Source organism: Hydra vulgaris, chromosome 02, assembly GCF_038396675.1.
Source record: "Hydra vulgaris chromosome 02, alternate assembly HydraT2T_AEP".
NCBI lineage: Eukaryota > Metazoa > Cnidaria > Hydrozoa > Anthoathecata > Hydridae > Hydra > Hydra vulgaris.
Window position 1 is genome coordinate 65809286 of NC_088921.1, and position 16493 is coordinate 65825778.

Sequence of the window (16493 nt, forward strand, 5' to 3'; positions counted from 1 at the left end):
ATAACAATAATAATAATAATAATAATAATAATAATAATAATAATAATAATAATAATAATAATAATAATAATAATAATAAAGAAACTGTTGAGATCTAACTCCAAGTTAGATCTATGACAGTCGTTACTTTAGACTGAATAATTAAATGTAGAATAACAAATAAGATAAATAAATCAGTAAATAAATGCATAAATAGAAATAGAAATAAATTAGTTAGAGTTTAAGCAACTAAAGTTAAAAGTGATAGTTTATTTAGTTTGTATTTAAATATATTCAGGTTATCAGCTTCAATAGTTTCATTTTGTAATTTGTTCCATACACATATCGTTCTAATCGTGAAATTTTTTTTGCGTAATTTGATGGAAAAGTTATTGCTATTTTTTAACCATAAACGATGTTTATTACTTCTTGTTTGAGATGCAGGACCAGATACTTGTAAAGAATGAGCTAATACAGGTGCATTATTCTAGTTAATAGTATCAATACCATTATACCATTTATACATTTCAATAAGATCACCTCCTATTCTACGCTCTTTAAGTGTTGTTAAGTTCAGTTTTTTAAGATGCTCTGAATAGGGTTAATATCTTTTTCAAGATGAAAAAGTGAATAGTGTTAATATCTTTTTCAAGATAAGGAGACCAAACCTGTGCCGCATATTCTAAATGTGGTCTAACATAACTTGTAAATAATAGCTTGATATTGTTAGGATTTTTGAATTTAAAACATTTTTTTAATATTCCCAATTTACTATTAGCTTTCGAAACAGCTGACTTGACTCGCATATCCCATTTTAAATCATTTGATATTATGACACCTTCATCTTTCTCATAAGTTGTTTTACCTAAAGTTTCAACACTACCATTATTGTCCATCATATAATCATAATTTGCATTGTATTTCCCCATGTGCATGATTTTACATTTATCAAAATTAAAATTCATCAACCAGACTTTTGACCAATTATCAAGTGCTTTAATATCTTCCTGCATTGATTGCTTACCAATTACATCATTAACTTCAGCAATAACTTTATTATCATCAGCGTATAGTTTACATGAATTGAATAATAAAGTTGGCAAATCGTTTATTTCCCTGCGAGACACCACTAAGAACCATTTTCCAACTAGACAAAGAATTGCCTATTACCACTCTTTGTTTACGATTTGATAAAAATGATTTTGTCCAATTGATAATGCTTTCACTCAAACCATACAATTGCAACTTGTGTAATAATCTTGTGAGATACATTATCAAATGCTTTAGAAAAATCTGTATAAAGAATATTAAATGATTTATTATTTGCTAACCCAGTTGTAATTATATCTATATACTCTAATAAGTTTGTAGTACAACTTTTGCCTCTTAAAAAGCCATGTTGGTGTACTAATAAGTTATTAGTTGATAGATGATGCATGATTTTTTCTGATATAATTCTTTCTAAGGTTTTGCATACCACAGTTGTTAATGACACCGGCCGGTAATTAGATGCTTTACTTCTATTACCCTTCGTAAACAATAGTGTTACATTAGCTTCTTTCCATATATTAGGGACTGACATTTTAGATAGTGACTTTTCAAAAAGTAATGTCAATGGTTGAGCAAAAACTCTACTACAATTATTAAGGACATAAAGATGAATACCATCAGGACCAATAGATTTTTTCGTATTGATTGCAATTAATTTATCAAGTACTTCTTTTTCTTCCGCAACTAGATTTTTCATTTTATTCACACAACATGTATCATAATATGGTAGATTCCCAGAATCATCGTTAACAAGTACAGAATGGAAGTAATCATTTAAGATATTAAAAATTTCATTTGAATCGTTTGTACATACTCCATTATGGTTTTCAATCGTATTAATTTTGCTTACTTTTAATTTAACTATGCAATAGTTTTGGATCAGATTCTGCTTTTTGTGCTATTTTTGATTCATAGTTCCGGACAGCTTGTTCAATATGCTTAGAGACTGCTCTTTTTGCTCGATTATATTCCTTTTTTGTTTCACTATTTGACCAATTTAACTTTTTGTTTTTCAACCAAAGTTTTTTTTTTTTGATTTTATTTGTGACTTTAACTCACCATTCATCCATAATTTACAAGACTTGCTGCTTTTCATTAAAGGAATAAATTTATTGCACGCTGAATCATAAAGACTTATAGAAATGTCATAGGATTCATTATTGTCTTTATTATTAAATGCATTGGACCAGTCACTATAATTTAGAAATGTTGATAATGATTCATAATCACCACGTTATAGTTAAATTTAACCATATTTGACATATTATTTTGAACCTCATTTACAATAAAACACCAACTAATTTTGTGATGTCCCTGTTCTGTGTTGCCAAGAGGTGCATTATGCTCAATACAGTTGATACGATCATCAGTTATTAATAAGTCTAATGTGTTATTAGTAGCACCATTAGCTTTTCGAAACATACGTTCTTCAATACATTGAGAAAAATAACAATTTTCTAAAGAACTGATAAAAATTAGAAGTATAAGGACTATGAGACGAAACACCTTTATTCGACCATAAAATTGTGTTATAATTGAAGGCTCCAACAATTAATATGTTAGTAAAAACCTTATTATTAACATAACATTTAGCATTATATAGTATGCTGATTATTTTATCATTCAAAGTGTCGTCGATATTTGGAGGCCTATAAATACAACAACCAATAATTTTTTTTTTTTGATTTTATTTGTGACTTTAACTCACCATTCATCCATAATTTACAAGACTTGTTGCTTTTCATTAAAGGAATAAATTTATTGCACGCTGAATCATAAAGACTTATAGAAATGTCATAGGATTCATTATTGTCTTTATTATTAAATGCATTGGACCAGTCACTATAATTTAGAAATGTTGATAATGATTCATAATCACCACGTTATAGTTAAATTTAACCATATTTGACATATTATTTTGAACCTCATTTACAATAAAACACCAACTAATTTTGTGATGTCCCTGTTCTGTGTTGCCAAGAGGTGCATTATGCTCAATACAGTTGATACGATCATCAGTTATTAATAAGTCTAATGTGTTATTAGTAGCACCATTAGCTTTTCGAAACATACGTTCTTCAATACATTGAGAAAAATAACAATTTTCTAAAGAACTGATAAAAATTAGAAGTATAAGGACTATGAGACGAAACACCTTTATTCGACCATAAAATTGTGTTATAATTGAAGGCTCCAACAATTAATATGTTAGTAAAAACCTTATTATTAACATAACATTTAGCATTATATAGTATGCTGATTATTTTATCATTCAAAGTGTCGTCGATATTTGGAGGCCTATAAATACAACCAACCAATAATTTTTACCAAGGTTACCACTGTTAATACATATCCATGTTTGTTCATTATTTTTAATATTTAGATTGTTGAAAGTGACTTCATAAGAATTAAATTTATCATTAATGTATATACATACACCACCTCCATGCTTTCCATTTTTACAGTCACATCTATATAAGACATAATTATCGATAGAAGTATCAGATGTTTCATTTTACCATTTTCACATACACAAAAAATATGGATAGGTATTTTGGCCATATTGTTGCTCCGAATCCCATATCTATAGTCACTAACTCCACCACTTGATAAATCTTTATTCAAACGATTACATTTGTTTACCAGTTGTTAATAAAATTCTCGTTGAGTTGGCGTTAAATCAAAATTTATATATACATTTTTAAACTTAGTACTACCTCTAAGTTGTCTAGCAGCTTTAATAGTTTCAAGACATTCATCTTTTCCAGGTAACTCAATCAAAAATGGAGCTGGAGTTTTACCTCCAGTTTTACTTTTAAACCTAAATTTAACAATTTTAGACTTACTGATACCAATATCATCAAATATCTCATCAACAATACGTTTATCATCTTCAAGTTAGTCTGATTTATTATATTCAGGTACCCCAAAAATAATAATGTTCCTTTCTTTCTTCTTAATGTCGCTTTGCTCAACAGTAACTGCACTAATAACATTAACTGGTGGTAAATTTTATCTTTTATTTTAAATAAACTACTAAGTATACTTATAGTTGTATTAATAACTAAACTACTGAGTGTAAGTTGTATTAACTTGATCATTAGAATTATTTTTATCATTTTCTAGATATGTAATCTTTTTTTTTAATGATTCATTTTCGTTTACTACTGTAACAATTTATTCTCTAACACTTTTATACGTTCACCATAAATTTTTTTCTAGAGTTTCAAATTGTTTAACAAACTCATTAAATTCTGACTTTTGTAGATTAACCGTCTTATTAACACTTTGCATATTTTTAGCCTTATTAAACAGGGACTAAAAAGTTTCAGTATGTGCTTTTTTTCCGTGTTTTTGTATGAAAAGTTTTTGCCCATTTTTAGTTATTATTTCTTTTTGAGCAGTACCTTTTTATGAACAATTAAAGTATCAATGAAAGCACATAACAAAAAAGGTGTACCGACCATATTTAAGAATGCTGCAGCTAAGGTTATAGAGATGATATAATATAAAATTTTTCATGGAGATTTTTTTGATTTTAATATTTTCAAGACAAAATTTTTTTTGTTATCATTTGCACATTCACTAACTCCTGGTTTAAAAAATATATTAATTTTATGTTTTTATTTTACCACATATACCAATGTATTGTTAAGATTTTGTTCATCTTTTCAGTTTATTGTTTATTTTTAATTTTCTCTTCAGCTTAGTTTTTTTGCGCATTTTTAAAACACGAAAATGATCAAAACATGCCAAGTGCTGTTTTCAAAACAAAATACTGTGTGGCATGGCCATATGAGGCGTGGAGCAACAACCTTTGCTGAGAAAGCTTGATTTATATATATACTGTTAATAAATAAATGCTTTCCTAAAAGTTACAAACTTCATAAATTTTTTAACCAGAAAAACTTAATTATAGCTGCCTTACTAACATCAAGAATATTATCACTTCTAATAATAAAAATATAATATTACTCCTGAATAAATCAATCAATCTTCTTGGAATAAAATGGTACCCACTGCATCCATGGCAAATTTACCACCTAATTGTTCAAATAAAAAATGAAAGAAATTCAGCATTTTTTATTCGACTATTGCATCTTAAAAAAATTATTTTTATCTATTTGGTGATAATATATATATATATATATATATATATATATATATATATATATATATATATATATATTATATATATATATATATATATATATATATATATATATATATATATATATATATATATATATATATATATAAACAACTAGTTTAATATATTTCTTTGTTACTTTTTAATTGATTGTACTCTTCTGCATATGATTTCTTTTGAGTATTTATGATTAATTCTGTTTCTGCATCATTAATTTCCTCTCTTGAGAGTGTTCCTTATGATGAACAATTTTTGTTACAGTTTTTTTAGGAATCTTTATACCCAGGCTACGATTTGTGTTAACCGTTTCAATCTTGAGTAGTGAGTTGGTTCCGAATGTCATTTATTGATATTTACTTCGGATTTAATAGCTATCAATGTATAAATATTCTTTACTTCTAGTATTATTTTATTTTAGATTTCTTTGAATTCATTGGTTGGCCATTGGGATTTCTCTTGTTGGATGAAATCAGCTTCACTCTACCACAAGTGACTGTTTTTAAATGGCTTATTTTTACCTCTCTAGATTACAAATCTGCAAGAATTTTCCCGGTCAGTACAAAATGCCATTTTTTCGGATTTTAATTAAACTGATTTTTGCTAACTCTGTTTGCAATGAAAGTCTTGAATCTTCTACTTGGAATTTATCAAGGATAACGTATTTAGGCTATTAAACCTAGAAAGTAACATTATAACAAAGAGTGCAAGTCTCAATCCTAACACTGCACTCCTCAACTTTAAACTTGGCATGCTAGCTGAGTTTAATGGAGTGACATGAGTTTTTGACAAAGCAAAAGAACTTGACATTCAACGAAATCCATAACAATGAACTAAGTAACAAACTGATCCAAATGCATTTTGACAAATATGTGAAGGGTTGAATAAATAATTTTATTAGTGTTTTTAAAATATAAACAACATGGTTTTTACATTGGTGTTTATTTGTCAGTTTGCTAAACCAGATATCCCACTTTTGTTTTATTTTTTCTAGTAGCATTTCATCCCAATCTTCTCCTGAAGTCCATAGATCTTAAAATATTTATTTTTTCTATTTAGTGTTTCGTTAATTTTTTCAACCTCAGAAATGTTTGTGTTTAATGCTCTAGTGTGGAAAGTATGATAACTTTAGTGTACGTCCAAGTACCCCAATGCATGTCCATCCCAGTGGCGTGAGTCAGGCTATTGGATTTCCAGTGCACCTTTTAACTTCTGTTTTTGATGAGTGAAGTTCTGCTGTCTAATCCAATAAGAATATCTACAATTGGTCGCTGTTCCAATCTGCAAAATGTTATAGTTCTTAGGTGACTTCAATGTTTTTTAAATTTAATCCAGTCCGCCACTTGCATGTTACTTGTAACTCTGTCAGCTGTTAATGCCTTCATCTTCTTTTTCAATTTACCATCAATAATTTCTGAGTAGATTTCTACAGGCAATGTTTGAAATGTTTCCACTCTACCATTGGTTACATTAACCAAACCTTCCCAGGTAGCGTATGCAGTCGCATGCCTTGTTTGTCCACGTTTAAAGTAATTTTTTTAAACAATCTGACCACAGCAGTTTGCATCTTATAACCTATAAAGCGTTTCAATAATTAGCAAAAAGCTAAACTACTAAGACAAAAAACTATCCTAAAAAAAGGAAACAAAATTTTAACGAAAGTATCAATTTTAATTAAATAAACTAGAAAATTTAATAATTAAAAAAAGAAAATTTAAAAAAAATTTTATAAAAAAGTTTTTTATAAAATTTTTATACGACTTTTGTATTCTTTTTTTTAGAGTCGTTGTTTTTAGCTAATGAATTTTATACAAATTGATGAAAAAATATTATCTTCTATAACAATTTAACAACAATTGGAAGTTTTAATCTGAAATTTATTAACGATTTTTATCAGTTCGTATAATAAAGAAACTAATTTGCTATGTACACTTGAACTATGCGAAATTTTGTTAATTTTTTTTCTTATGTTAATTCGTTTTGACGTCTTTTTGCTTTTAAAAATATTTTTGTTACATTTGACTTTTTTTCTCAATATTTATATAAATAGGAAAATAAGAAAATAAATTGCTATTTATTTGTAAAATATATTATTTGATAAATGAATTTTGTAATGACAGAATAATTTAAATAAACGAATAACATAGTTTCTTTAATAAATGTATTTCTGCATTTAATGCATGTCTGAAATTGTTTCTTTTATATTGCCCAATTTCCAATGTTAATATGAATTACAAGAGATAGTGAACTAACATAACGATTGCTCTACTTGAAAAATTGTATTTAAAAAAAGTTTTAAATAGGCTCCTAAAAATTTCGTTAAAAATGTTCAGTAAATTAACAATGCACTAGCTTTTGGAGCATTGCCAATAACAATAGTTTATCAGGAATCAAACTATTGGTTTTAAATGCACAGTTTGGATAATTCAACAAAAGCGCAGACTATTTAAATGGGGGCATTGAAAACAACCAAATATTTAAAATATTAATATTAATGACTTTTTATTCTTTTACATGAAAAACTTGTTAAAATTTTTTTTTTTCCACTAATAAATAGCAATTAGTTTTCTCATTTTCCTGTGCATTGATAAAAACAGTAAAGTTTAACAAAAACATTTGAAAATAAAATTTAAAAAGTCCATGTTTCTAGCGCAAATGATAAAGTATTTCCTTAATATTTTGACTGAAAATATTAAGGAAATACTAAAAAAGATCTAAAAATGTTTTTATTTTCGTTCTATTCTTTTATCTGCTTTTTTCCTCTGCTTGTACCTATTTTGGTAGTGGAAAATAACAAACGCCCTAAAAATAAGAAAACAAAAAATTTAAAATATTTAGGTATACTATTCTTTTAAAAACACTTTTCTTTTTTTGATATTCAAATTTTTAGCTTATTTGATTTAGATTTTCTATTTCATATAGTCTTCGTTTCTTTTAGTATTGCTGTTTTATTCTCTAGTTTCTTATAGCTTTATTTTGCCGCAAATGCTTAATCTATAAAAATGTGGTCGAGTTGTCTAAAAAATTACTATAATCATGAACGAACAAGGCATGCTATCGCACGTGCTTGCCAGGAAGGCTTGTTTACCATAATTTTTTTCATTATTCATTTTTCATCAGACTCATTTTCACTTTCACTATTGTACATTGTCATAATGAGTTGCTTGAAACTACCCTTTGCTACCAAATGTTTGTGAGAAAGTGAGTGTTTATTAAAACTCAATAATAATAATATGTGAATATTTTAGCATTTATATATTGATTCAACGCTTATTCATATAAACTAAAACGCTACTTACCTATAAATTATTACATTAGCTAAGATAATCTCTAAGATACGACGCTTAGAGGCCTTTATATTACAATATTATTATTTGCATTTAAGTACTATTTACACTAATAGCCTTGTAAACAATGTCAAAGTTTGAAATATTTTGAAAATCTTTTTAAAATCTTTATTCTTAACTTCAGTTTTAGTAGTGGTATTTTTTTATAAACATTCTTTTAATTAAAATAGCTTATTTTTAAAATGTTTCATTAGATTCAGTTAACACATATTTATTACAATTAACTGGAGTATTAAAATGCTAAATTATGTTTTTTTTTTTTTTGCAAATGGCCATTTTTTAGTTTTTAATATTATCCTTGTCATTTGTTTGATACAGTAATTTATATCTAGGTCAACAAAAGTTGAGCCTAAAATACTTATCGTGTAAAAAAGTGGACACTCTTTTGTCTAATGATTTTTAGCAGTTTAAATTATAATTGAGCTGATCCAAGTTGTTTCACATATACCAAATCCAATGATGGTTGGCCTTTAAATTTTTTTTTCAGCTGTTGAACCTTTATTTGAATTATGAATTTTTTTGCTGAAAGCAACAACAACATTTCTCATATATGTAAAGCGTATGTGAAACTTTCAACTAGTTTGCAGGATTGAAGGAACTGCATAGCTTATTGCTTCTATGATCTTATATATCTATAGTTTTACTATCTAAGATCAAGTCAAGCTCTCTAATAACTTAAATCATCACTTAAATACCTATAAAAAATTTTAAACATGAATAATCATTGTGATTGTGTTTGCTCACACTTATAAAAGGTTTTTATTTATTATACAGCGTTCTTTTATAGATAAGTATTTTAAAACTGTTATCTACTGGACAATACATTTAAAGAAAAACTTTTTTAGACTTCCCAACTTCTTATTTATTGTTTGTACTGAATGTAATTTTTTTTTACCTAGTTCTTATTTCTGATTTCTTTCTTTCTATGTTGCTATTTAACTTGATAATATTATAATAAAGCTTAAATGATGGTAAGTTGTTTAAATACTTTTTGGTTTAATGATTAATTTTTTAAAATTATTGAATCAAGTTTGTTTAAAATAAATTCATATTTAAATGTTTTCTCATCGTTAAAACATTAACAGATCTTTCAAGCTATGCTATGTAACATATGTAACATTTTTTAATTATTTCTAAAAAAATATTTATACAAAACGGTTTAAACAAACATTTTAATAAAATTAATTTAAATTAAGTTAAAACCAAGCATTAACTTTAATTTTAATAAACTTAAATATATTTTATAAATCAAAATTAAATTATATATTTTTAAAATCTAAATTGAATTATATATTTTTTTATCAGATTAAAATTATATATTTTTATTAAACTAGTTCTAAATTAAATCATATATTTTTTTATCAGAATTAAATTATGTTTTTATGATCTTTGCTTCAAGCTTAAAAAATCAATCATTACAATAAAATAAAAACAAAATAAAAATAAACTTTTAATTTTATTTGAGTTTATTTATTTTTCATTTGTAAATAGCGCTTATGTCAAACATTACAGACATATCAAACAATTGTCATTCAAACTTTTGTAACAAATATTTTTACATAAACGTCATTTAAAAGTTAATGTGATTTTTTTTTTAAATTAATTACTTCTTTTATCTTACTGCTTACGTAAAATCACTTAAGGCTTATGTAAATTGCTTTATGCGCAAGACTTTAAAACAAGGCCTGCTTTGCTGAAAAGATTTTATTTAAATAATAAGGCATTTAAAATACTATAAAGTTTTGTTATAATTTCTTTGAACAAACAACTTTGTAACATTACACTGTTAATTTAAGTAAAAATTTGAAGTTCTAGTATTTCTTAATTAATTTTGTTGTTGTTATTACATTACATTTCCACTATAAACTTAAAACTTAACATTTATTGCTTGTACAAAACAGAAACTCACATACTAATTTAAACAAAGTAATGTATGTTAATATTTAAAAAACGAGCTTTTTTAAGGCAATAATTTTTACTTCGATGAAAAAGCTGAACTAAAAATATGTAATGATTATATAAATACTTTTTTTTAACAATATGCAAACTTTACTGTTTAATCTAACAAGTTTTGTTTTTGAATATTTTATATAAAATCATGTAATTAAGTAATAATTTCTCCCTCCCAAATTTTTGAGATGAGCGCGATATTATACTCTTGTTACAAGGTTAGAGAGCATTGTTGCATGCGTAATTCTTAAATAATCTGTTTTTTATGCGTGTTTCACATGCGATGAGTAATAAAAATAGAGAATCCATAAATTATAAATATTTTATTGATATTTTATTAATATATACTATGTTTTGTTTAAAATAAAAATATACCTGATAATTTGTATAACTAGAAATTATCTTTAGGTATTTAACTTTTGTTGTGAAAAACCTGTGCGTTACTATTTTAAATAAAACAAGGAAAGTTATGCTAGATAGTTTTTATTATTGCAATTTCCCATATGGCTCTTGCAATCCTAATTTAACCGGTGACACCATTTCTTTAATTTATTACAATCATTAAAAACAATTAATGTGACATAATAAATATTATCTGAAATTGTTTTTAAGGACGACGATAGATAATGTTTGTAGTTTATTATACAAAATACTAATATACTAGAGCTGAAAGTTAAACACTTTAAATCAGAAATCTAAGATGTAACCTATTCTATTGCTGAAAAAACTTTTTTAAACTTATTATTTAATTGACTCTTAGATTATTTCAAATAAAAAATAGAATAATAAAAGTGAAATTAAAAAATAAAAAAATTTAATAAAAATTGTTTAAAACAAAACTATAAATAAAGGAATAGTAAGCAATAAAATAACAATATGTTTATATATTGTTACTTTTTGTATATTATAAAATTTTCTGATTAATCTAAAAGTAAAATACAACAACCAAGGTGCTGTTGTTATACTGGTAAGTTTGTATATATCTCATATTAAGTATGCTGATTCAGATTTTACCATATTATAAATTCATATAAATAAATCATTATTAAGTGTTTAAATATTTTACCCCTATACTATGTGAAATAATTAAAAAGTCTATCAACTCTTAATCAATCTGTCTCCGTGTAAATTAGTTTTTTTTTTAAATAGAATTTAATAATTGTTTTTGAATAAAACTATTTTGTATTACAGTTTTTTCTCCTAGAAAAGAAAAAAGATAAAAATAGATAAAAACCAACAAAAATTTAACATATAAAAGCTTTATGTTACGTATCTAATGTTGCATCTAGCTTAATTGTTCTTAAATACTTCAGAATAATTATTTATAGTTTATATATTTTGATTTAAAGGTGCTCTTGCAATTGGTATAACATGCAACTTTGTGAACCACAACACTATTGAAGAAGCAAAGGTTTCTGAAATCAGTGGAGTATCGTGTCAGTTTAATCCTAATTTCTTTAAAAATATGGAAGAGCAATATGGAGTAAAGTTGGAAAACATTGTATATTATAAAAATGAAACACACTATTTTGTTATGACAGCATTGAAAGCAAGTTTGCTAAACCATGGCGTTATTATTCAGGTAAACTAGACAGTTGACAAACTTTTGTTCCAAGCGTACACTTTACAAGCATAAAATACTGTTTTTTCTAAAACAACAGTATATTATAAAATAGAAATTATCTAACCAATAAAATACTTTTACTAAAGCATAAACAACTGTTTTTGGGCAAATGTAAAATCATTAAAGTGTTTTTTTTATATACTCTTAGGTACCCAATAAACAGGAGAATTATAATAAATGGGGAAGTCTGAAATATTCCTGAAATCTAATAAATAAGGATAAGCTTTGATAATCTAGAGGGGTTTTTTTAAGAAGTTTCAAATTCTGAAAACTTTAAAAAACAAGTAATTTGTTTATATCAGAAGTACAAAGTTTTGACAAATGCTAAAACTTAACAAGTTTTTTTTTCTCATACAAAAAATTTGCAAATCCATCCTACATTCTGTGCAAATTCATAAATGTTTAAAGTTGTAATAAACTTGGTGGTTTAGGGAAGGGAGTAAAAACTACTTTTAAGAAGGAGTAAATAACTTAATGTTTTAAAAATAACTTTTAAACAAAGTTTAAGTGTCTCCCCTATTTATTTGGTTTCTAAGAGTATACACAAGCTTGGACAGGAATGGTGTGCGATCGAGCACTATTACTGATCACGAAAATGATTTTATTATTTGACAGCTTGACCACGACTATTTAGATGCTTATATGATTTTTAAACATTTTAGAAATGAAAAAAGAAATGCTAGCTAAATAAGAATGAAAAAAGAAAACAATTCCTTACTAAAAAGAAAATATATAAACACTAGAATAAGACTCAAAAAACTTGAACTCAAAGGAAAATTACTTTTTGTTACATTTTTAATTGCAGTTAAAATAAATTACTTTAAATCTTTCGAAACATTTACGAAAAAAGTTTTTACAAATTACTTTTGATAATTGTTTAATGAATGAACAAATTTTATTTGAATTATTAAAAAGTGTTAAATATATTATTTTTATATTGTATAAACATTTATTTTGCTAAAAAAGTTGTGAAAAAAAAATTGTTTAAAAAAATACTGTAGTATATTTAAAGTACTAATATTTACTCATTTCATGCTCTGATTAGTTAGTAAAGTTAAAAAAAATACAATTGCTAGGAAACAAGAAAGCAATTAAACCATTCCATTGCAACAAAAGATTTAACTTAACTTATTTATCATTTAAAGTAACTTAAAAAATTATCTTTCAAAAGGTTTTTAAAAAAATACACACCTACATAAAAAATATTTAAATATAACATTATTTGTTAATTTGCACAAAATACGTTTCTTTTAAACAATTACTATAATTAATTCTTTATTTTATTTAAAGCCTTTGTGTAATATATATATATATATATATATATATATATATATATATATATATATATATATATATATATATATATATATATATATATATATATATATATATATGGGTTATGACTTTTTTTGACCCCAGATGCCTAAATAAGAAAGGGTAAGATTGCTATGTTGCTGCTCCAAAACCACTTTTGCATATCTCAAATTGCCTAAAAAGATTAAAGTGGTGTAGAGAAAGACTTCACTGGTCTGTAAAAGACTGGCCAACGTCATTTTCAGCGATGAATCCAATTTTGAGGTGATAAGTCACAAGTCAAGATTAATCATCAAGAGGCTGGCTGGTGAAAAGTTCAAAGAGCTTTTTTGTGTACCAAGGATATAAGGCAGAGGAGGATCAGTTGGAATATGGGAATGCTTCTCCCATAAAGGAACAGGGTCATACAAAATTTATAACAGCAGAATTAACCAGTACAACTACAAAGAGACCCTCGAAAGTAAACTTTTGCCAACATCCAAAGCTTTTTATGGAAGACGACAATAATGGATTTATTAGTACCATGGCGCAATGGCTCACACTGCGATCTTGGTTAAAGCGTGGCTTGATTGGAAATTACAATCATGACTTGGCCAGCTTGTTCTCCAGATCTCAATCGCATCGAGAACATTTGGGCTTGGATAGACAAGAGATTGGTCAAAGAGAGCATAGCCAGTGTTGCACAATTACAGCAGGCATTAGAAAAGCTTTGGAAAGACTTTCCAAGAGAATTATGCATCCGACTAGTTGAATCTATGCCTAGACGTGTTCGTGCATTTGTGAAAGTTCGTGGTGCGCATACAAAATACTAAAATGCACCCTGACTCTAAATTTTTGCTCTGTTTTTTTTTTTTTAACAGTTGTATATATTTCTCATAAAAAAGTATCTTAAATTTTTTTTTGAAAAAGCTTTTTATCTTATTTTATTTATAAAACCACTGTTAATAAAATTTAAAACAATTTAAATTATTACCTTTTTTGTTTGCTTTAAATTTTAAAAACACATAAAAAAATCATATTAAAAATCAACTGACTCTGACTATATTTATGCAACCCACTGTATATATATATAAAGCTTTTTTTTCTCTTTATTTTTTACATCATTGTATTACATATTATTATTACATTGTATATAGCCCACCATTACTGCCAAAGCCTATATATATATATATATATATATATATATATATATATATATATATATATATATATATATATATATATATATATATATATATATATATATATATATATATATATGTATATGTATATGTATATATATATATATATAAACTACTTTAAAACATCAGATAATAGGAGTTCTCTCAATACTAATATATATATATGTTTGTAATATATATATATATATATATATATATATATATATATATATATATATATATATGTATATATATATATGTATATATATATATGTATATATATATATGTATATATATATATGTATATATATATATGTATATATATATATGTATATATATATATATATATATATATATATATATATATATATATATATATATGTAGATATATATGAGGCACCTCACAGGATAAGGGACCAAGTCTTAGAAATGGAGTTATTAGCACTACTGTATAATAGAAAGAAAAATGATAGAAAAGAAAATTTAACTTTATCTTTTTTTTTGACCAAGTTATAGCTGTTTGTGCCGGACAACGACCGGAATAGCGTTTTTGAAAAAATTAAAGTTTTAAGTTCGCATAATTTAAAAATGTTATAAATTCAGTTTGATGAAGATGTTAGTGGTCATTTTCTGTTTTTAAATGCATAATACAGTTTAGATTATAGGTAAAAATTTTCACATCAAATAAATTTCAGTAACTCTTTAAAAATAAAAAAATATAAACATAACTGAAAAATCAAAAAGGTACCAACTCTTAATTAAATACAAATTTTGTATCTTCTTTTCGTTTGAGGCAAACTGGAACTGTTTTTAGCATTTTATTTATGTCCAACTTGTTTGCAGTAAGAACATGTGGATGGCTTTCTTTTAACGGGAGGCAAACCTGTGGAAAAATCTAGATCGCCAACCATTTCTTGAACTGTTTTGCGAACATTTGCTGCTCTGACTTAGAAATAAATAAAAATTTAAGATAATTTGTGATGTTTTCATTGCTCAAACCCTAAATGTTAAGTCAAATATATCCGTATTTTAATTGGAATTCTACCTCCGCACTGTCCGAATCAATCTTACAAGTAATCACTCCAGGTTTATCAAATTGAAATGTGAAAGAGTGCCATTGCTTGATATTAGGAATTGTTTTAAAATCAGGTGAAAGCTGTTCTTGCCAATCATATGTTGGAACAAAAATTGAACTATTCTCGTCACTAATGATGACGAATTTATTCAATTTTGAAATTGTAGTACTAGCTTCTATGCATGCAGCAAATTCTTTGACCGAAGCTATTTCACTTCGCCTAAACTTGGATTTCAGAATCCCAAATCCTACATTTGGAGAGAATTTCGTGTGACCAACAGGCAAAAACGTAATAGTTATTTTTTGGTTTAACCCAACAGCTACTCTCCAAGAGAAATACTGCATTATAATGTTGTTTTTATTTTGCCCTATGTAGTTGTCAGCATAGCAATACAGGGTATCTTTGATAGAACATTTATGTTCAGCAAAGTAGTGATGAATCATACTCATCGTTGGTTTGAAATACTAGCAGAAATTTTGCAACAAATAGTTGTTTATTTGTTATAATTAATTTGGTGTGTATGAACATCAATGTCATGCACTTCTATTTAAGTACAAAAAAACCGCAATACATAGTTACATTTATGAATTAAGCGGGCTTACGTCAGCATTTGAAATCAATTTGTTTCTAAAGTAACACCTGTTAAAAGGAATTCAACAAAGAAAAGCATATTTAAAATTATTTCTTTATTTAATCTAATAATTGTTTTATCAATTAATAATTGTTGGTACTACGATTAAAAACATAACAAAAAATTTAATAAAATATTTGGTCACCATACTTGGTTTAAAGGGTTAATAAATAACATACAAATTATAGTTTCAATAACTTCTTAGGATTTCCAAC

The 16493-nt window shown here is 25.7% G+C and overlaps 1 protein-coding gene across 1 annotated transcript in view; it reads left to right on the forward strand.

The window, feature by feature from the left end:
• LOC101241235 (uncharacterized) overlaps window positions 1-16493 on the forward strand; it is an 86036-nt gene that overhangs the window by 12570 nt on the left and 56973 nt on the right. The window contains exon 3 of the mRNA XM_065791727.1: window positions 11823-12055. Within this exon, the coding sequence (XP_065647799.1) occupies window positions 11823-12055 (233 nt within the window). The remainder of the gene's footprint in view (window positions 1-11822; window positions 12056-16493) is intronic.